Raw genomic sequence first — 22,738 nt, 5'->3', positions numbered from 1 at the left:
GGGACGCAGCTGCGCGGAGAGGTTTAAAACAACTTTGGCTTTGGTGTTTAAGCCTTGCTGAGATCTTCTGAGGCTCTAGAACAGGAGATAAGAACTGGAGCAAAAGACCTGCGTGACGTTGACTCTTCTGACAGCACCATCACAGCAAGCGCTTCAGAAGCGAGTCGTGTTCAGAGGAGGGAAACAGGCCATACATGAGGCACTGACATCCAGACGTTCAATATAGACCAAAAACAGTGAGAGGAGTTCCACTGCTCTGACCTCTGCGTTGGAGACATGGAGGATAAGTGGATGTTGAGGGCCATGTTAGTTCTGGCTGTCTGTCTTGCAAGACATCTCATATCAGGTTTGTTCATCTTTTTTCTCTGATTTCTTAGTTATTCTGTCAGCTGCAAGTGATTTTTTTCTGTTTTAACATCTCAGCTTTCAGTTGTTATGTAGACTGCACTTATATATTATATTTTATTGTATTGCACTGTGTATTGTAGTTTATTGTATTGTATTGTATTGTACTGCATTGTATAGTACAGAGTTCTGTGCTCAACTCTGCTCCTTTTCTCTCTGTATCTACAGTGACTTTAGTTTCTAGCAGTATCTGAGCTCAGGACTGTCTTTTCTCTAACCTATTGGTAACTAGCAAAGATACTTTCTCTAGATAGACAGAGCACTTCCCGTAAGTCGCTCTGGATAAGACGAACCGACTAACAAAGCAACCCTGAAACTTAATGACACAATCAAATGTTTCTTATGACTTACATGTACACAAAGTAACCTACTAGATATGAAATGATGTTGCATGTATTTTAACCTGTTACTAACCCTCTATGGACTGCTAACTCTCAGGACACAGTGACAGAACTTCTTTGGATTCTGACAAAACATCACACAGCTCTGATCCTACACAAGAAAAGCTTGAAGGTAGTAAACGAGACTAACACAAGTACAAACACAATGGATTCTATTAGCAAAGTGGCCATTCTTTGCGTAGTAAGCTGTGATAAGAGCTCTGAGAAATAATACGTCAGTGAAAGTAAAGTTGTTCTACCACAGAATGGTTAGGAAATAATGAAATTAATGTTTTGGAATGACCAAGCCAAAGTCCCAACCTTAATCCTATAGAAATGTTGTTGAGGGACCTGAAGCAGCCGTTCATGGGAAGAAACTCACCAACATAACCGAGTTTAATCTGTTTTGTACGGAGGAATGGGCTAAAATTCCACCAACCTGATGTGCAGGACTAATTAATATTTACCAGAAATGTTTCGTTGCAGTTATTGCTGCATGAAATATATGTGTGTGTATGTATGATTCAGCATGTGGAATTGTTGGCTGATCAGCTCTCCACCTGGTTCCCAAAGGATAAGAGGAAATAACAGACGCTCCACATGGTCAAAACTGGTGTACAATATTAATTGTTAGCCACTTAGCTCCCCAGAGATGTTTCTTCCACCTGGACCCCAGAGAGTAGCGGTAAAAGTTTTTGGAAAAAAAAATTTGAAAAAAGCTGTTTGAGGTTTTTTATGGCTGATAAGGTGCAAGTAATGCTAGCCATATTTCTTTCACCTGTTTATAATGTCTTACAGGCAGAAAAACTTTTAAACCTTTTTTTGTCACATTACCCATTAGGGCTTCTGTGTAATATTGCATCTTGGCCAGATTTAGTTGAGTTACTCCAAAATAATAATAATAATAATAATAATAATAATAATAATAATTATAATAATAATCCCATCCATCCATCCATCCATCCATCCAAGCCGCTTCTCTGTCAGGGTCACGGATAATAATAATAATAATAATAATAATAATAGTTAGACAGTCTGAAACTATGAAATCACAAAAAAAAACAATAAAAAATTTGTTTATTAGCACAATATAAAAACACTGCTCTAGTTAATGTATTTATTTGCACAGGTCCATGCCATGAAGATGCATAGCAGTCTGAAGACTGCCCAGCTGGAGAAAATGAGTGTAACATTAACTATTAAGAATTCCCAAACAATTCCCTCAAAAAAGGAAGGGTTTCAGGATTATGCATATCAATACAATAAAGTCTTCTTTTTTAGTCTATTTGCTAACATTAGATTAAATGTTGGATTAAGGTTGCAGTATAGCTGTCATGTTATTAGCTGTAACTAACCAGACGCTCTGCTCTCTCTCTCTCTCTCTCTCTCTAAGCGTGAGGAACTATTTAAGATCAGGCCACTGCGCTGAGTTAATCCACCTTTTCATTCTTATTTGGACACAACAATATAAACAACTTTGTGGCTCTTTAGTGGTGAAACTGTGCAGCTGCCTAATCCTCAATAAATCATGAGTTTGACTCCTCAGTCCTCTGTGATCAAAAGTTTGAGGGAAGGTTGCTCGTTTATAAGGGCTTGGTGTCAAATACATTCATTAATTTGAGGATGTCATTAAATTATGTTGAACACATTTTACAGGTTCCAGGAATGAGAGCTTTGAAGTGGACAGCAGGGTCACTTTACTCTGCACCAGCAGAAAGATAATATGGAGTGAGATGATTTATGTCATCTGGAAAATCAGCTTAAAAGAGAAGAACTGCAGTATTGCTGTGGCTGTAAATGACACAGATGTCGACACCTGTGAAGATGGGAAGATTATCATTAGTGCAGGTGGAGACTACAGCCTGATCATCCCTCATTTTTCCATTAAAGATGAAGGAAATTACACCTGTGATGTGTCCTACCGTGCGGGGGGCTACGTGGAAACAATTCATGTGTCTGCATGGGGTAAGTACAATGTCAATATACCGTTTATAGAGTACATGTACACAGTTATTATGACTTCATTGCTTAATTGATTAAAAAAAACAAGCAAACAATTATTTTTATCATACCTGTATCACTGTGCTGATCACACATTGCTAAAGAAAAAGCAATAAAGCAATAGTTTACTCTTAACTTCTGAATATGAATTTTTTGGCTATGTTCAATGTTTTGTATTTAAAACAATGTGCTTAGTTTTTTTTTTTTTTCAAAAACTGTTTTATTAATTTATAGTTCTGTTAGTCAGGTCGGCACGGCGACCAGGTCCTTTCTGTGTGGAGTTTGCATCTTCTCCCCGTGTCCGCGTGGGTTTCCTCCGGGTTTCCCCCCACATTCCAAAGACTTGCAGTCAGACCAATTGGACATGTTAAATTGCCCCTAGGTGTGAGTATGTGAGTGTATGTGTTCGTCTGTCTGCCCTGTGATGGGCTGGCGACCTGTCCAGAGTGTATCGTGACCTCTGTCTGGTACCAGCTGGGATAGGCTCCAGCACCCCCTGTGACCCAGAAGGAGAAGTGGCTTAGAAGATGTGTGTGTGTTCTGTTGGTCACTTAGTGTATGGGCCTAGCGTACAGTATAGAGATATTCAGGAAATATGCTTATTTTTTTGTTTTAGTTTACACAAATTTCCACTGTTATGCAGTGAAATGTTATATAGGCTTAGAAATTAGAAGCAACTGTGGTGAATTAACATAATTTGCTGATTTCAGCCCATCCAAGCCTGACTGGTAGGCTGGAAGCTAAAGGTTGCCACACTTTCGCTGTCTGTGAAGTTCAAAGCTTACCCTCAGCTGCCATCCTCTGGGAAACTCCATGGAACTCCTCTTCACCCGAGACACACTCATCCAGAGATGCTAGAGGAGTTTTCACAGTGACGAGCTGGTTGCAGCTGCCTTGCGATGCCTTTCACAAAAACCTGTCCTGTGTGGTCATTGCTAGCGACTCCAAGTGGACAGAGACTCAATTCATCATCTCAGTGTGCAAAGGTAGGCACTTCAGATTATCTAACATGCTTAACGAGAAATATACAGTGGACATACCAGTGTGTGGATCTTTTCACATCACACTACATTTACATTACATTTAGTGCATTTGACAGACTCTCTTATCCAGAGCGACTTACAGTGTGATTATTTTACACATGTAGGCAAAGGTGGTGTTAGGAGTCTTGCCCAAGGACTCTTATTGGCACAGTGTAGGGTGGTTACCTAGGCAGGGATTGAACCCCAGTCTACAGCATAGAAGGCAGCGGTGTTACCCACTACACTAACCAACCACCACACTATAAGAGGGTCAAGTGGACAAGAAGTTGGCTATGGTCAGAGTGCTTTTGAGATACTTTGAAATGACAGCACTATTTTGACAGTGTCTGCTCAGATACTACAGGAAAAAATCATTTGATTTGATCATTTACCTTTTACCATTTCAGGATTTTCACCCTTTCATTTACAAACAAAAACAGGTATAAATACAGAAAGCAGGATGGTATGAACAAATGAACCAAAAAACTGCAGATATGTACATTTGTTTTGGTTTCCAGAAATCATTAGACCCTCTGCATGGGACATACAACACAGCTGTGAGCTCTGGATAATGATAACTCTGGCAAACAATGATTATAAGAGCTAAAACTTCAGTTTGGGCCATGAAGGTTGAAACCTAATCAAAACATAAGTAAAAAAACCTCCTTAACAATAAAGATAACTTCTGCTAGGATTGTAGTAGTGTGTAGGCGCTAAACTAACAATGATTTGCATGAACACTTTCTGGGAAGCTGAAGTTCGCTTCCTATTTGAATTTTCTGTTCTATCTTAAACAATGCAGCAGTTATATTCGGGCATATTTGAGCGCCAGAATGTATCTGCTGCAGTATTTCAGGTGGAACGAATAATTCGTTGGCACTAAAATGTAGCTGCAGCATAGTTTCTAGATCAGTTCTAGATAACACATCATGGACGTTTGAAGCTTCTGAAACATTCCGTATTTTATTTGAAGCTATTAGTAGATATTTAACCTAGCGGCAGTTTCACAGTGACTCTTTCTTTCAGTGACTCTTTGCACCGTTTCTTGTGCAGCAGTTACATTCTGCTGCCACAGGCACCATTTAAGGTGGAATGGGGAAATTCGAACAAGAAGCTGGTGAATGAGAGAAACTTTTGGGTTGCCAACCCCTACCTTAGGTACATCACATTGATTTTTAAACTTATTTCAGCAAACCTCTGGCACTATGCATTTGGACAGGATGTGTTTTCCTGCATCCACAAAACCCAGATTAGTCTGTTAATTTATGAAGTGTGACTCATCACTCTAGAGAATGTATTTCTACACCTCCAGAGTGTAATGACGATGTACTTTACACCAGTCCAGCTGATGCAAGGCATCATGCTTGATGATTTTAGGCTATATGGAAATCCAGTCCATGAAGCTTCACTGGACAATTACTGTATTAATACAAAAAAATAATAACAAATGATTACATGTAATGCTCCTCTGAAATCTGATAAACTGGCTTGTTGGAAAGTTGCTATCCTATGACAGTGCTGGGCAGTGGTGGATCTACAAAGGTTTACCACAGGTGGCCAAGGGGTAGTAGGAGTTTTGGTAGGTCTGCTTAGATTTATACAGTGAACTGTCCATTCAACTTTAACTTTGAACTTTGATTTGGCCTTGGAAATGAGTAGAAAACAGCATAATGTACTCTTTAGCAGTCTTATTTTTTAGCATATCCCCTGGGCGCTTCTTTTGACCACAACTGGAGCTTTAAGTTCAAAACACATTACACACAGGTGCTGCTTAAGGACTTGAATAATGATAAAATAATATCTGTTATGTCTTCTTCTCTCCAGACACTGTTGAATGGCTTTCTGTTCTTCTGGGGGTTTGGGCCACCTGGATCATCATAAAGCTTCTGGCTGGCTTCTACATCACATATAAAACTCTCAGACGGTTTAGGTAGGATACTTCTGAAGACTGATTGTGAGATGAACTGTTCTAGAAATGTTAGGTTTACTATGGAACATGTAATGAACAAATCAGTACTTATCAAGATCTTAATAGGCTGTAAACAGGCTTAACAGGCTGATTGCAGGCCATAGTTTACCTCATAGAGCAAGTGTGGGATTTTGCATACCTTGGGTCACTGATTCAGGATAGAAAGTGACGTCTTCGAAGGAGACACGTGCTCAGATTGGACAGGCTGCCACAGTGGTTGCCTTGCTCTAATTGTGCTGATGGAAGAAGAATAACATTTCTACAATGACCAAGACCTACCTCTTTCAAACGCTGATCCAAATCCTGATCCAAAACTTGGACCCTACTCAAGATGGATTTTGAAAAAACTCTCGACTTTCTGAATGCGATGCCTGATCATTTCGTGATCACATCAACAACGACACCTTCTGAGCCAACCACTGTTGTTTGATGTGCAGGTGTGAACGGGAGAACATGTTGGGCCAGGTGGAACCGTTCATGGGACGCAACCCCACTAAAAAGGGACTGTTATTGTTGTTGTGTGTTTATTTTGAGAAGTGTCATGTGATTACTGTGTTTATATGTGCTGGGTGGTGGGTTTAGCTGAGTAGGTTAAACCCTACCCTAGAGTGGAAAAGCATGGCTGTGGGTGACCTTTCCAGCAATTCCGGTTCAATTTTCTGCTGTTTTCACTGAAGAACAAAGCTTTCAGCAGAAATTATGGCCTTGGCTGACTCTTCTTCAGCACAACTCCACAACACTTTTAGCAGTGCCGCATAGATTTTACTGTTATTGCATTTTCTTTTTGCATTTACTGTACGGTAAATTCAGGTGCTTCCACACTGACTGGATGCAAGTTACTCATTCAGAAATGTAGCAAACCTTTATGTTTGAAGTCAGATTTAGCCAAGACAAATACGTCATCGCCGTCATCATCGTCATCACCATCATCATCATTACCTAGGACAAACAAAAACCAAAGCCAATAACAGAGGATTAGTGCAAGGTCCACACTGCCAACAGTTAGCAGAGGGCATAAGGCCAACTAGGTTCACTTGCTGATTGCTGTTCTTAAGACAGCAGCAACTAGTACTAGTACTCACACCTTTTCGAGGGGTGACCAGTACAGCATCAGAGAAAAAAAGAGGAAAAAGTATAAGACAGAGAAAAGAAAAAGGAAGCTCTAAAAATTTTATACATATAAGAAAAGGGTTTTTGCAAGTTTACCAAAGGAGAAAATGACTGGTGGTCTTTATCCTTTCATTTGGAGGTGTTTTTGGGTTCCTTTGTTTGTTTCCTTTTTTCAAACTATCTTCTTGGTTAAACACACTGCTCTAGCATCAGTCTTTGTAATGAGAGGTTTATGCACCGCCACCCTGCTTTAACCCCTGAAAAGGTTGCGTTCCATCCTGCATTGACATTTTCAATCACCTGAGAAACTCTTCTGTATTCACTAACACAACATACTAATGCATCACACTCATTGAATGGTTTTTTTGACCAGAATTCTCAACCCTATTTACTGACGTCTTTCCCACAGATCTATATGCAGATCACATTATTCACTGTTTCTATTGAAACATTAGCCAGATGAGTTCCTGCTGTCTGTGCCCCAATAATGAACCCTCTTTTCCTCCTGCCAACTTGATCCAAAATCAAGATGAACTGAGCCTGCTCAGCATTTTTACACATCCCAGAGCATGATAGGGTGTTAACTGCTTAATCATAACGCATTACAACTGTCTGGAAGCATCTGCACATGTTGTGTTGCAGGGCAGGTATTCCTTTATCACTTGTCTGTAGAACCACCCATTGGTCTATAACAGCAGTAACGATATCTTTGCAATGTTAAGCGACCTACAGATATTTAGGTGATATCTGACTGGGGATGTCCTAATGAATTTTTATGAAGAGTCTGAGTAGTAGCAAATAATTAGTGTGACATTGTAAGATGCACTGAAAAAATTAAAGTCAGGCAACTTAAGGAAACTTTCTTTTTTATTTTAACTAAAGCTTTTTTGGTCCCACTTTATATTGAGTGTCTCTAATAACTGTAGTTACACATGAATAACATGTGCAGCAACACTGTAACTACTGATGATTTGTTTACAGAAGTATAGCCTATGTAATTACACATTATCAACCTCAGTTTTGCCTCATGTAATTACCCAAGTTTTCTGCACAGGAGCTTTCCTACAGTGCAGTGTTAGATAAGATAAGATAAGATAAGATAAGATAAGATAAGATAAGATAAGATAAGATAAAATAAGATAAGATAAGATAAGGCTTTATTGTCATTCCCATCACATGTGGTACACGAGGTGGAACGAAACGAGGTGGAAGAGTCTTATGGCTTCAGGGAAGAAGCTGTTTCTCAGTCTGGTTGTTTTACTCTTAATGCTCCGTAACCTCCTACCTGAGGGGAGCGGGACAAAAAGTGTGTGTGCTGGATGGGTGGGGTCCTTCATGATGCTAGTGGCCCTTTGCCTGCATCTGGAGGTGTAAATGTCCATGGTGGTGGGAAGACTGACTCCAACAGTCCTCTGTGCAGCCTTCACCACCCTCTGAAGAGCTTTCCTCTCTGCCACAGAGCAGCTTCCGTGCTACACGGTGAAGCTGGAGCACAGAACACTCTCCATCATGCATCTGTAGAATGAGGTGAGGACTGAGCTTCCGAGTCCAGCACGCCTCAACCTTCTGAGGAAGTAGAGGCAATGATGTGCCTTCCTGATCAGGCTGGAAGTGTTATTACTCCAGGTAAGATTGTTACTTAGGTGTACGCCCAAGTACCTATAACTGGAGACCACTTCCACTGCAGATCCGCCGACATGTAGGGGGAGGGGAGGGATGGTGTTGCCCCTTCTGAAATCCACAATCATCCCCTTTGTCTTCTTCACATTGATGCAGAGATTATTCTCACTGCACCAACTGTCCAGGTGTTCCACCTCCTGCCTATAGCCAGACTCATCACTGTTTGTGATGCATCCAACCGCTGCCGTGTCGTCCTCAAACTTTACAATATGACAGCCTGGATGGACGGCTGTGTAGTCATATGTGAGCAGTGTAAACAGGAGGGGGCTCAGCACACAGCCCTGAGGGGAGCCGGTGCTGAGGATGGTGGTGGAGGAGGAGATGTTGTGGATCCTCACAGACTGTGGCCTGTCCAGGACCCAATTACAGAGAGAGGTGCTGAGGCCAAGTGTATGGAGTTTGTAAACCAGGGTCTGGGGAATCATGGTGTTAAAGGCAGATGTAAAATCCACAAAGAGCATACGGACATAAGAATCCTTACTCTCCAGGTGGGTGAGGGCAGTGTGGACCAGAGAGGAGATGGCATCCTCTGTGGATCGTTTTTTCTGGTACGTGTATTGGTGTGGATCCCCAGTGACATCAATGTTGCCTTTGATGTGGGCCATAACCAGTCTTTCAAAGCACCTTTTGACTATCGGGGTGAGGGCTACTGGCCGATAGTCATTCAGTCCTGTCACTGTGGAGCTCTTAGGGACTGGGATGATGGTGGCAGTCTTCAGGCAGGTGGGGACAGCTGGCTGGATTAAAAAGGAGTTGAAGATATCTGTCAGCACCTCAGAGAGTTGGTCTGCACAGCACTTCAGCACACACCACGGAATGTTAGCCAGGCCACCAGCTTTACGGGGATTAATCTTCTGAAGGATCCTCCTCACCTCAGTTTGGATCACACTGAGGGGCTCTTCTCCAGGTTGCGGAGTGAGTCTGGTGCTGGTTAAAGTGACACTGTAAAATAAGTGGACAGTTTCTGTGTAGTTGTTATATAAGTACTGTGTATTAATGGGGTAGTCATTTAGAAATTGTGCTGTGGTAATGAAATACCTTTAATTAATGTCATAAAAGATACATTTTAGGATGAAGGGACAGCTGCTGTACTGTAATACATACATACAGAATGGTTTAAAGCTGAAACTGGTTACAGTGTCACAGCACTAGCAACATACATTCTAGCTAAATGCTGGGAAAGCTGGCAGATACAATGTAAGTAATTACATACTTCCTATTACTGCTGGGGGAACAAAGTTTCTAAAAATAATTTTACAAATTGAATCATTTTACAAGAATTTTACAAGACTGAATCATTAGTAGTTACATTGTCATTGACATGTGACTACACAGTTATTAGACACACACAATAAAAAAGCTGCCCCCTTTTATATATATATATATATATATATATATATATATATATTTAAAAAAAGATATATATATATATATACATATATATACACACACACATATATATATATATATATATATATATATATATATATATATATATATATATTGTCTGCTTAGTTTCACTTAGTTCAGGCAAAAGTTACAACTTAAAACTTAACCAAATTTAAAGTTAAGTTTACTCAAAAAAGGCTTTTCTTTATATTTAGTATCTGCTAAATTATTATTTAAATTTCAATGAGCCCAAATTTTTAAGCTAACCAGGTTACTTAGTTTTTTAAAGTTAAAAACTTAAACGCATTCTTAAAAACATACAATATGCTTTGAGCTAGCTTGAGAACTCTACTTAAAAAATGAAAAATACAATACATTCATTATTTTTATGTATCACTTCCCCGGTAACAGCACAGTTCCATCGCTCACTTCTGAGTTTTAAACATCATGTTAATGTATCAAATCATCCAGCAACACGGTGATGCAGTGCACCATCAGAAAGCTTGAAATCTCAAGATTTGAAACCTGCAAACCCACATTGTATGATCTGTTATTCACAGCAGTTATGATGGTCTCGTTTCCAACATATATGCTGAATGAGCAAACACTAGCAAGCCTGCAAGATAAGGGCTGAGCTGTGGCTCAGCTGTGTCTATAAGGTGAAGTAGGCAAGCGAACCTAGAGTTATAGGCATAGATCAGCTTAGAGGTCTAAAAGGACAGAAACTCCTTCGTTCCAGTCTCTGTTACTCTGCGGCAGTAATTCATACACTTATTCTGACTGTGGAGAAGAAACTTGAACCTCTCACAGGAATTTAAGATCATGATGACAGTCTGAAATACGTGGGAACGGTGCCCCGCTTTGCCCTTACAGGGACAAACTTGTAAAAAGGGTGACAGTTAAGAGGTTAATAAGTTAGATCTAGATCATTTCATTATTACTGTGCTACTGAGCTGCCATACCAGCAGCAGTTTACACGGTAACATGCACTTATGTGCAGCAATGTGGCTGAGTGGTTAACCCTGGAGCAAAAGAAAGATGCACGCACAACGGAAGGAAAAACGGCTTGAAGAGGGTGAGAAAAACAAATAAAACAACATGCATGATAAGATGCCAGGAGCCAGTGAGACAGAAGTCAAATTTTACTCAACAAGATTAAATTGAACAAACACTTAGAAAGTAAATCTGACAACTTATTTAATTTCACTGTAACAACACCGCTGACTCAGTTTCACTGATTTTACTTACTTTATGAAATTAATATCAACAAGAGAAAACTCATTACGTTTCAGGATTATTTGTCATTTGCACATGTCGGGACATTTATGCACTGAAATCCTTGTGGTGAGGCTCAAATAATCACCCTACAGAAAATAAAGAAGTAACAATAAAATTAAGAAAAACAAACTGAAGTATATTAAATATGCACAAAATACAGAGAACATTTAGAGACAATATACACCGAATATACAAAATATCACACAATAATGCAAAATATATAATACATATAAAATATAATACAAATATGCATTATACAAATATATTATACAAATATACACATAAATATAATACAAATATATTTTCTGAACTCAATTTCACATTTAGCTGGGATTCTGTCACACAAGGCCATAAAGCCTTTCCTCTTCTTGGGCTCCCGGTTACCATTTAGGCTCCTACTCAAAATCCCCTGATGTTGGTGTAAACATTTAGACAGCTGTGCCTCCTGGGGGCCCCTACCTTACTCAGATTTGTTATTTCAACTTTACAGAGTAAGCTAAATAGCTGACTTTTAATTGTAACTTGACTGATCATTAAATAATAAGTTAACTTAACAGAATGTAAGACACAGATTGTCGCTCTGACTATGTGATGTTCATGTAATTAAAATGTGTCATTCATTCACAATGGTATTTCATTGTATTTAATATTGAGTCAAAATATGAATTAAATTGCACGGCGTAGATGTTTCTGCTTTTCTGGCTGTTGTATGTGTTCCTAGCACTGAGGCAGAATGTGCTGCACTAACTAAATAAAAACCTTTACACAACTTTTTCATATTCTTGGTTTAGGAAATAAAATCGCTACATAGGCCACAAATTTAAGCAAGGGATGTAACTATGTCACCAGATCAGAAGTGAGCATTAGTAGGTTCATCGTTGAAGGACCTGCTTAGTAATTTATAAATTCTCACAATGGCACTTAGAGGAAATAGAGTGCTATGCAAGGTTGAACATCCCCAGTGAAAAGAGATGCTTTGTTGATTTTCTAGGTGAAAATAAGCCACACATCCTCCATAGAGAAGACGGATGGCATGAAACGTGCCATCACTGCTGCACAAGCCACATGTTGTGTTTTATTTTTTCCCCAGTACGTTCAACTAAGCTAATAAACATTCAGAGGATGTGCTCGTTTATTTTCACTTAGGACATCAACAAATCATGTCATTTGACCAATGTGTGCACAATAGTTCAGCATGCCAGCTGTTTGAAGCACGAGAGACGCTGATGTCCCTGTAGTCTTCGTCCTCTTGTCAGAAGCTGCATGTGAAACTGCCTTTGTGTATTTTCAGTGAACACACTTGTCAGATAATCTGTCAGTTCTGCAAAAAATACTTTGTATCCACAAACATATGCTGTGTGTGTATGTATATATATAAATAAATAAATAAATAAATAAATAAATAAATAAATATATATATATATATATATATATATATATATATATATATATATATATATATATATATGTGCGTGTGTGCGCCTGTGCGTGTGTGTGTGTGTGTGTGTGTGTGTGGGTGTGTATATGTAAACAGGCCTCTGTGGAGAACAGCATATGTTCATGGACAAATTACTAGTGATAAATTCAATTCTTACAAGAAAAAAAGGAATTTTTGTGTGAATTTGAGTGGAATTTTAATTTGTGAATTTCTGATATCAAGAATGAATTATGTTCTGAATTTTAATGTTCACATGTGTAAAATAAAATTCCTGCGATCTAAAAATCCAGAAAAGAAAAGCTCAAATTTTTTGGCTTACCATAGTAATCACGATTTCAGCATGTCAGTTTAATTTTTGATTGTGTGGAAACAAATCCCACATGTTAAACTAGAACTCATGTTAGTAAAAAAAAATGTAACAGTAATTTTAATTTAGAAAAAAGCTTGAAGGATTTCCAATGATATTACATGAAATCTAACATAATAAACTAGAATCATTCCTACAGTTAAACGTTTAATTTTAACATTTTTAATTTGACTTCTTACTTGTCATTTTTTCTATCTATCAACAGCATTTTCTGGTAATAAAACCTTTGTTTCTTGATTAAACGCCATAAAATAAATGTTTAGCAAACAAGGCACTTAATTTGTATTCTTAATTTGTTTTTTTGTTTTCGTTTCTTTTGTTACATTCATTCTTGCAGCTAGCTTGAAGCTTAACTTGGGATTATCTTTAATATGTAAGATGTTTTTACCTGTGGCTAATGGGCTGTTGTCTAGGATTCCAGTGAAAATACTATTGTTCAAAAAGCACAAATCACAGTGACTTTATGAACAGCTTTTTTTATTGCGCTGCATCTTTTGTGTGTGACGGAGCTTTTACTGCAGAGTTGAATGAATCTGATATCATGATGCTCCCACCTTCACTGTGGTATATTGTTCTCGGGACCATATACCATATTCTTCATCCTTTTTTTCCTTTCTTTTTTCCATGATCTTTTTTTTTTGGTTTTTATTTGAATGGAAAACAATAATATTGAGATGTGCAGGGCCTGTTTTTCATGGATTGTGTAAAGAGTGGCAGATCATTATTATTAATTGGAGAGTGTAACAGTAGAAGTCATGCTATGCCTTTGAGACATAATTATTCCATTTGCATGCTTGTTTGTTTCATATGACACTGTTTGCTGTTCTTTCGAGGTTGAGTTAGACAGTCAGAGTGAGATGCTAGTAACCACTAATCTCTGATTCTGGGAAAGAAGTATTTTTGAGGGGAAGCTCAAACCGCATCCTGTCTGATATGCACTGAACTTATCAGATTATTCTGCCTTGCATCTACACACATATTAATATTCCATATTGACAGAAGAGAAAGGCAGAATTATGTGACAACTTTCTCACTTATATTTTCTATATGAACAAATGTTCACTGATCTCTGAATTCCAACAGAAGCTCATGGGTTGCAGAGTTTAATATGTGTAAAATCACTGTTTAATTTCATTACCTTTATTCTAATGGGAATTTTAGGAAAATAAAGCATTTTGAACTGATGGTGAGAGTGGCATCTCTAAGGCTGAGGCATTTCTGCAAGGGGTGGATTATGGTCTTCCAAGGGTCCTGGCCATAAGAGTCTTTGAAGGTCTCACACATATTAGAAAAAAAGCCTAAAAACTGAGATTAAATAATATTTTAATATTATTTATTTTGAGACACAATTGACACATTGTGTTGACACATTGTGTCCACACTGTTAAAGTTTTGAAGATTGTTGTGTTTTTATATCAAGCCCCATAAAAACACAACAGGAACGTCCACTGACCTTTCCATAAAAAAATATTTAGTGTAGTAAACAATGATGAATGAAGCTGAATACTCATAGCCAATGTCTGATCTTTTAATATTTCCTTGCAACAAAACCAAATGTGCAGCTTATTCTAAACAACAGCTTCTGGTTAACCAACGTATCAGCAACATAGTATAACTTCAGATGTATTGGCAGCTGCAGAGTCTCATTGTGCTTGTTAGCTTCGTGTTCAGAGTTGAAACAAGTGTAATGATTAGGCCTTTAAGTAAAATCACAGAATAGAATTTAAGTGTTTTTAGCTTAATTAACTGAAATAGTTGTGTGTTGGTCTTTTTGTGTTTTCCATGTGGTTTCTGTTGGATCCCCCAGCATTTACACTTGCTTAGGGGGAGGTGTAAGTATTTATTAACTGTGAAGCTCAACAGAAAACAACGTGTTTGTGAAGTACAACCTGTTTTGATTTAGTAATGCATAAACCTTAATGTAGTAAAAACTTACCTTATAACTAGCCTGCATTCGAGCTCATGTACATGTAGTTGGCTGGGCCTGTAAAGAGCCAGGCTGAAGCCTGTTTTGGGGTGTCCCCCTGTTTTTTTTTAAATGAACCCCTTAAAATTCCAGACATTAATCAGCAATTACATAGACTACAATGCAAAACCTTTTTTGTGTGATAAAGTGTGTGATAAAACTTTGGACCTGCCTATGGGTCCAGGTTATTTAAGGACTTAACCTGTTTAAATGTAATGTGAGGATCTACACATCAACAAAACTTGTAGTATTGTTGATTGGCATGTCTTGTGAACCTAATCATAAAAAAGAGAAAAACTGAGAGAAAGAGCTGCTTGCAGCAGAAAATATGTGTCACAAACGAATGCTTAAATCCCTCAACACGCCTCTATCTATATAATGCATCTAGTTATTCATATATTTGCATGTTTATTGATACTTCAAGGTGAATGAAAACTCATTCATTCAAACCGTTCTTAAAACTTAAATTAGAAACAATATTGTAAATATGAAAAATCATGCTGAAACAAACCGTTCTGTCTAAGTCATTTGATTAGTGTCCTGATAAACTTTGTTTGAGGTCTGCTACTTGGCCCAAGCACAACAAGGCTGATGAAAAATCTGGTGAACATTTTTCCCGTACAACATTAAGCTCAGGTTGGGCTTGTTTTTTTTTTTTTTTTTTGTTAGTGATGCTGTTTTTATGTAGTTGATTTATCATTTTAACAGAAATTTCATGCGCTGGCTGTGGCTATCTCTCTCTCTCAGTGTGCACTGTGTCTCTCTGGCTCTCTCTCTCTCGTAACATTACGGTCTAAAGCTGTGTTTGAATAGCTCTAGTCTGGGTGAATGCACCATTAAATTGATCCCTGGATGATGAGAGTGATGTGGTGAGGAGGAGGTTTAAAAATATTTGATGCTACAGCCCGGAAGTCCGAGCCAAGTGACGCCCCTACTAAACACTAACACTACTAGCACACACTGCCTAAAACAATCCAATTGAGTAGCAGCAACAAAATCCCACCAGTCAATAATAGTTGAAAACAGAAAACATCTCACATTTCTTAGCTGTTATTTATGTTAATATATATATATATATATATATATATATATATATATATATATATATATATATATATATATATATATATATATATATATATATATATATATATATATTTATTTATTTATTTATTTATTTCTGCAGGGGACTGTCCCAAATGTGTGAACCACCCCAAGTCTTCTGAAGCCCCCAAGGCCCTGCGTCAGTAATGCGTTCCGGCATAGCAAGCTGACAGTAATAAGTAGGTCTAGGAATGCTGGGATTGCACAGCCAAATGTGTTTGTATGTGCTTTTAACAAATGTCAGCCCAACACACACAGTCAGTTAAGTGTTTACACATGAAACCCAGTTATTTATTTGTCATGCATACAGATTACTGTCTAACTCTAGTGTAGTTTTGCACTGCTTTGACAGTGAGAGCCATGAGCGCATAGAAACATCTTCTTTGTAGTTCCCTTTCTCTTTCATGCAATTTTAAATAATTTAAAAAAATAGCAAACTAAATGATTGTACCTGAACTGTGTACAAACCACTTTTATCCTGACATCAGTGATCAGAGACAGCTCTCCAAATATTTGGCCTTGTTTTGATCCCACAGTCTGTCTTTTGCAATTGCTAGTGGCCTACATAGACTTAAACAGTGGTGTCCCATAGTGGCATCCATTGAAATGGGGGCATATCCATATTGTTTATCAATGAGGAAATTGATCTCATCATCCTCTGTAAACGTCATGTGTGATGTATATCTTCTCCCTGATTTGTGAGGCAGTTTGTGATATGATGGAATAAGTGAATACACTAAAAAAGTCTTTTAGTAGTCAGTGTATAGACAAAAAAAGGTTAGTGTATGTGTCTTTACATCTGGCTACATACCACTAATGCAAAAGTAAGATGTGTAGAAGAAACCGTTTGTAATTCTGCCCCATAATGTGTCGTACAATACTATATTATGGACAAGCTTCCCACAAGCCAACAGCAGGCACAATATGGAATTCTTCTGCAGTCTTCAGTGCTTTAACCTAGAAGCATGTGTTGATGCTTTCTTCTCTAGATAGACAGATAGATACTTTATTGATCCCAAATGAAATTTAGCAGGTCTGTATGACCTGTTCCTAATAGATCAGAGTGGGGAATGACCTGCATATCTACCTTGTTTTTTTAAAAAATATTTGAGCAAGATGAATCATTTATTCATAAATACCACTCACCATATTCTGGACACATCGCTGCCACAAATTAATATATAAACAATATATTAATTTCCAGCCCTTACCTCTTTTGAACAGTTCGACCGATAGTGGGAAAATGTTCATGTGACAGTCGTGGTTTAGTGTCCAGGAAGTTGACATTGCCATAGACAGGAGCTGTATGAGAAACGCAATAAAGAAATGGAGGGGTGTATCACACGACACGTCACAGTGCTGAAGGTGGCGAAAGCTCAAAGAACAAACAAGCCAGACTCAGAAGGACAGAGACCGAGAGACGCAGCCACGCCGTGAAGTTTAAAACAGCTTTGGCTTCTGTGTTTAGGCCTTGCTGAGATCTTCTGAGGCTCTAGAACAGGAGACAAGAACCAGAGCAAAAGAACTACGTGACTCTTCTGACAGCGCCATCACAGCGACTTCAGAAGCTTAGAGGAGAGAAGCTGAGCTTAGACCAAAAAAAGGACTAGAAATTTGAGGAAAAGCAAGAGAAGCCATTAGAGCCATGGAGAACAAGTGGATGTTGAGAGCCGTGTTAGTTCTGGCTGTCTGTCTTGCAAGACATCTCACATCAGGTTTGTTCATCTTTTTCTCTTATTTTACCTCATTTATTTATCTTTTCATATTCTGTCAGTTGCAAGTGTTTTTTTTTTCTGTTTTAGCATCTCAGCTTTCAGTTGCTCTACAGAATGAATAGTTTCTCTGGGCTTGAGTTGGCCGACTAACAAAGCCACCCTGAGCTCAAAGACACAGTCTAATGATTCCTGTTTCCTCTGACTAACATTTACACAATGTAACCTACTAGATATGAAACAAATGATGTTGCATGTATTTTAACCTGTTACTAACCCTCTATGGACTGTTAACTCTCAGGACACGGTGACAGAACTTCTTTGGATTCTGACAAAACACCACACAGCACTGATCCTACACAAGAAAAGCATGAAGGTAAATAAAAATAGAACTACCACTATAATTAATGCAGGATTAATGTTTAGCTAATGTTAATGTATAATGTTTAAGTTTGTTTGTGGAAGTGTGTACAATTGGGCAGTAAGGGTTTTTTTTTCTTCAGAACATTAGATAAATACTAATAACTTTAATACAATAAATAGTGCTTTAATGTATGTTCATATGTCTGCTTAAACATTTCCCAGACAGCTACAGTTTAATTGCAGTTATTATCCGTTACCTGCTCTGGTTGATCAGTGCTTTATTAATTTAAATCAGATGCGCTGGTGGTAAATTTAAAGGAATCCGTACAACGGCTGGGGACATGGAGTGGTTGGGAACATAACCTGTTCCTCTAACCAGCTCACAAGTTTTCTTGTTAACTGTTACTTTTTACTGCATTGATCGTTAGTTTGTATTTATGATATTGATACGTGGGGACTTACAGGAAAAATATATATTTACTGCTGAGACAAATAGTATATATATATATATATATATATATATATATATATATATATATATATATATATATATATATATATATATATATATATATATATATATATATCACTTAGGGACCTGTAAATTCAATTCAAATTCTCTTAAAATTCAATTACATTTCAGTATATCTTCAAAATAATGATAATGTTTTTTTAAAATACAGCGTTTACAGACAAGTAATGTAATTAAATTATGTTGAACACATTTTACAGGTTCCAGGAATGAGAGCTTTGAAGTGGACAGCAGGGTCACTTTACTCTGCACCAGCAGAAAGATAATATGGAGTGAGATGATTTATGTCATCTGGAAAATCAGCTTAAAAGAGAAGAACTGCAGTATTGCTGTGGCTGTAAATGACACAGATTTCGACACCTGTGAAGATGGAAAGATTATCATTAGTGCAGGTGGAGACTACAGCCTGATCATCCCTCATTTTTCCATTAAAGATGAAGGAAATTACACCTGTGATGTGTCCTACCGTACGGGGGGCTACGTGGAAACAATTCATGTGTCTGCATGGGGTAAGTACAATGTCATTTTATAGTTTATACAGTTAAACTACAGGTGGCTTTTCTGAGGACACGTCTTGTAGAGTAATACTATTCTCCAAATTAAGACACATGGGACGATGTATTAAGCCTGCATTAGTACTTGGCTTTAATAAACGGCAATGATTAAAAAATTAAACAAATGAGCAATTAATAGTAGGAGTGAAAATGAGCTGTTTTTATTATACAGATGGCTATGAAACAATTCTGAATAAACACAATTTGACACAATGATCAGTTACTAACCAATAATTATTAGATGCTAGCTGTTCATTTTGGGATGTCAAACATTCTTTCTTGTCATTTTGATTTACTAAATGGCTTAATTTGTTTTAAATGACAGAAATGGACTCAATTGACTCTAAAAAAATAAAGGAGGCAGAAAATGTTCTTGGTGTGATACCACAGAAGAACCATTCAGGGTTTATTAATGAACCTCTCAATTGACTCTTTAGATAGTTTTTGTAAACGAGATATGAGAGTATGAAGAACCTTTGGAAAGAACCGAAGGGTTTGGAGAAAACCTTTACATTAGTAAAGAACCTTTATATCACGTGGAACATTTAAAATGTTCTTCACACATATCATTTAAAAAAAAAATTTTTTTTTTTAAATCAATCTATTTTTTTTCCTGTGCCACTGGTCTTAAATGCTTCATGGCACTTTTTTTTAAAGAGTAAAAACAATGTTCACTTTATTCTGAATTTCTGAAATTTCCACATTTCTTTTGGTGAAAGCACTTGCAAGTGTTTGAAGATTCTCTTCCCCGTTATTTTCTGTATTTTGTGAACACTGTTGTATAGGTGTGTAAAGGTGTGTGTTATATTTTATTCTGTTGCAGCTTCTATTTACTTGATCTATTTTCCCCTGATCAGTAAAGCCTCAGTCTGTGTAGGGATTTGATGGATTTGATTTGAGCAAAAATGAGTAATGTAGTGGTATAGTTATTTTTTATGCAACTGTGGTAAATTAACATAATTTGTCATTTGGACAAATTATAAAAAAATATGGCCATATTTTTATCTAACATTTTTTATAAAAAATATGGCCATCCACAAATTATAAAAAAAATATGGCCATCCTTCTTTTCTAGCCAGGCAGATATGAGTGGAGGGGCAACTTGGCCATATTTTTGCCAGTGGTAAAGTTCAGAGTTTACCAGAAGCTTCTATGTCTCTCTTTTTTTAATGTCTCTTTTTCTGCTATTAGCTGGACCAAAGATGACTGGCTGGCTGGAAGCTAAAGGTGGCCACACTTTTGCTGTCTGTGAAGTTCAGAGTTTTCCAGCAGCTTCCATCCACTGGGAAACTCCATGGAACTCCTCTTTACCTGAGACACACTCATCCAGAGATGCTAGAGGAGTTTTCACAGTGACGAGCCGATTACAGCTGCCTCAAAATGCCTCTCACAAAAATTTGAGCTGTGTGGCCACTGACAGCCACTCCAAGTGGTCAGAGACACGAGTGACCATGTTTACAGCCAAAGGTAGGCAGTTCTCCACATACATGACAAGCACTGATAACAGAAATGTACAGGAGATTTGAGGTTGGTCTGTGTGCCTTTTCAGACCACGCCGTGAGTATAAAGGGTCTAGTGGGCTGGAAGCTGTGGCAAGTTTTGTTAACATCATGCCATAAGATCTTTCATCACTCATCAGTATATTGGTTTCATGCATTTACATTCATGGCTTATCCAGAGCAACTTACAATTTGATCATACACAGGAAGGCAAAGGTAGTGTTAGGAGTATTGCCTAAGGACTCTTATTGGTATAGTGTAGGAGTATTGCCCAGGTGGGGGGTTAAACTCCAGCCTACAGCGTAGAAGGCTGAGGTGTTACCCACTACACTAAGTTCTCCTCTCACCTGTCTTGCTTCCTTAAGCTTCCCTCTTTGCCTTCAGTTTTCTGTCAGCTGTGCTTTGCCAATGTGCCCTGTGTTACATACCATTAGCCTCTTCTTTGTTCACTTTATTTCATGTAACTGTTCTTCTGCCTTTGATGCTGGCCAGATCTCCCTCACTCCGAAGTTCTCTGACCCTCACGTGTCTAGAGAATGTTTTCACTGCTCCAGAATCTAATGGTGGTATGCCTTACACTCCAGCCCGTGTCTGGCTATGTGGAGTTTTTCAACTTTGGGAATCCAATCCACGAAGCTTCTGACACTCCGTTTTATGTTAAAACTGCTTCCAGAGAAAGTCTGGAATCAGTAGAGTGTAGCAATGGAGGACAGGTTTTTTGTGCATTGCATGCTGCAGAATTCTGTGGTCCCATTCTGTATTTTGTGTGATTGACATTTCCGTTTAAAACAGTGACACATGAACAGGGCGGCTCTAGGGTTAAACTTCCCTCTCTACCTTCAGTTTACTGTCAACTGTGGTTTACCAATATGTCCTCTGTTACGTATCATTTGCATCTTCTCTGTTCACGTATTTCCATTTAACTGAAATCTCTGCCTTTGGTGCTGGCCAGATCTCATTCTCTCTCCCCATTCCGTGATCTTGTGTGATTGACATTTCCACTTCACACTAACAACACTTGACCAGTGCAGCTCTAGCAGGGCAGAAATTTGACTAACTTGTTGGAAAGGTGGCATCCTATGATGGTGCCACAATGAAAGTCAACTCATTCTACTGCCAGTGTTTGTCCATGAAGATTGTATGACTGTATACATATTTCTCTTCACTTTACAACTCTATTATAGAATATAGGAGAAGAATAAGGGCTTTTCCTTCAGTATTCCTTTCAAGATTTCACCCTTATGCTTTCTTCCTTGCTGCTCTCAGCTTGTTCATTAGGTTTTTAGATGTGGGTTTCAGTAAGGTTGCTTTGTGAAAATGTTGTAAAGAGACACAGACAGACATCTAACGTTATCCTTCCTTTAGCCCTTCACTCTTTCCTAATGCTACAGCCCGATGCTGAAGGTATGATCTAATAATATGATGCTATTTTATCTGCTGTTATATTTGCTTCTTCCAGACACTGTTAAATGGTCTTCTGTTCTTCTGGGTGTTTACACCAGCTGGGCCATCATTAAGCTTGTGACCTGCCTCTCCATCTTACACAAGAATCATGGACAGTTTAGGTAGGACACGTTTGGAGGAGAGATTATGTGATGTATTGTCATTCAGGAAATCTTAACTTTGCTGTGGAACATAATTGCCAACTTTAGGTCAGAAAAGAATGTGACCACTGATATAGAAGACTGGTTATGCAGTGTGCACACCAGTGTGACCATAATCATGAAGGTCTTAACAGGCTGTAAATGTGTTGCATATATTCTGTTCAATAGGCCCTATTAACACTTCTAGATCTGATGCAGCAGAAGTCATCATCATTCTCTATATTCACCCCCCTTTACTTGCTATTGTTGTTAATTATATCTGTTGATTTATGTTTAGAAGGATTTGCTGCACATCAAAAACACCAACAGAAGAAAGAAACCCACAGGTAAACACATCATTTCCTTTTCAAAGATTCGTTTTAATT

General features: G+C 38.0%; 2 protein-coding genes across 3 annotated transcripts; both read left to right on the top strand.

The window, feature by feature from the left end:
- LOC108436774 lies at nucleotides 1-6,520 on the top strand. 2 transcript variants are annotated; one of them, XM_017713462.2, is made up of 5 exons: nucleotides 1-346; nucleotides 844-918; nucleotides 2,442-2,750; nucleotides 3,497-3,772; nucleotides 5,633-6,520. In XM_017713462.2, exons 1-5 carry the CDS (start codon nucleotides 277-279, stop codon nucleotides 5,740-5,742), a joined length of 840 nt encoding a protein of 279 aa, XP_017568951.1. In that variant the 5' UTR covers nucleotides 1-276; the 3' UTR covers nucleotides 5,743-6,520. The 2 variants fall into 2 exon arrangements, with proteins under 2 accessions (XP_017568951.1, XP_017568952.1); XM_017713463.2 differs by lacking the exon at nucleotides 844-918.
- A 12,383-nt stretch (nucleotides 6,521-18,903) lies between these two features.
- On the top strand, nucleotides 18,904-22,338 carry LOC108436769 (the record flags this gene model as incomplete). The annotated part of the gene is made up of 3 exons (XM_017713458.2): nucleotides 18,904-19,225; nucleotides 20,462-20,737; nucleotides 22,229-22,338. Coding segments are annotated over 3 exons (708 nt in total), but the record flags the coding sequence as incomplete, so codon positions are not given.
- Nucleotides 22,339-22,738: the final 400 nt, after the last annotated feature.

The sequence above is a fragment of the Pygocentrus nattereri genome, chromosome 6 (genome assembly GCF_015220715.1).
Source record: "Pygocentrus nattereri isolate fPygNat1 chromosome 6, fPygNat1.pri, whole genome shotgun sequence".
NCBI classification, from domain to species: Eukaryota; Metazoa; Chordata; class Actinopteri; order Characiformes; family Serrasalmidae; genus Pygocentrus; species Pygocentrus nattereri.
The sequence above is the reverse complement of the archived record's forward strand: the minus strand, read 5'-3'. Positions and strand labels throughout refer to the sequence as shown.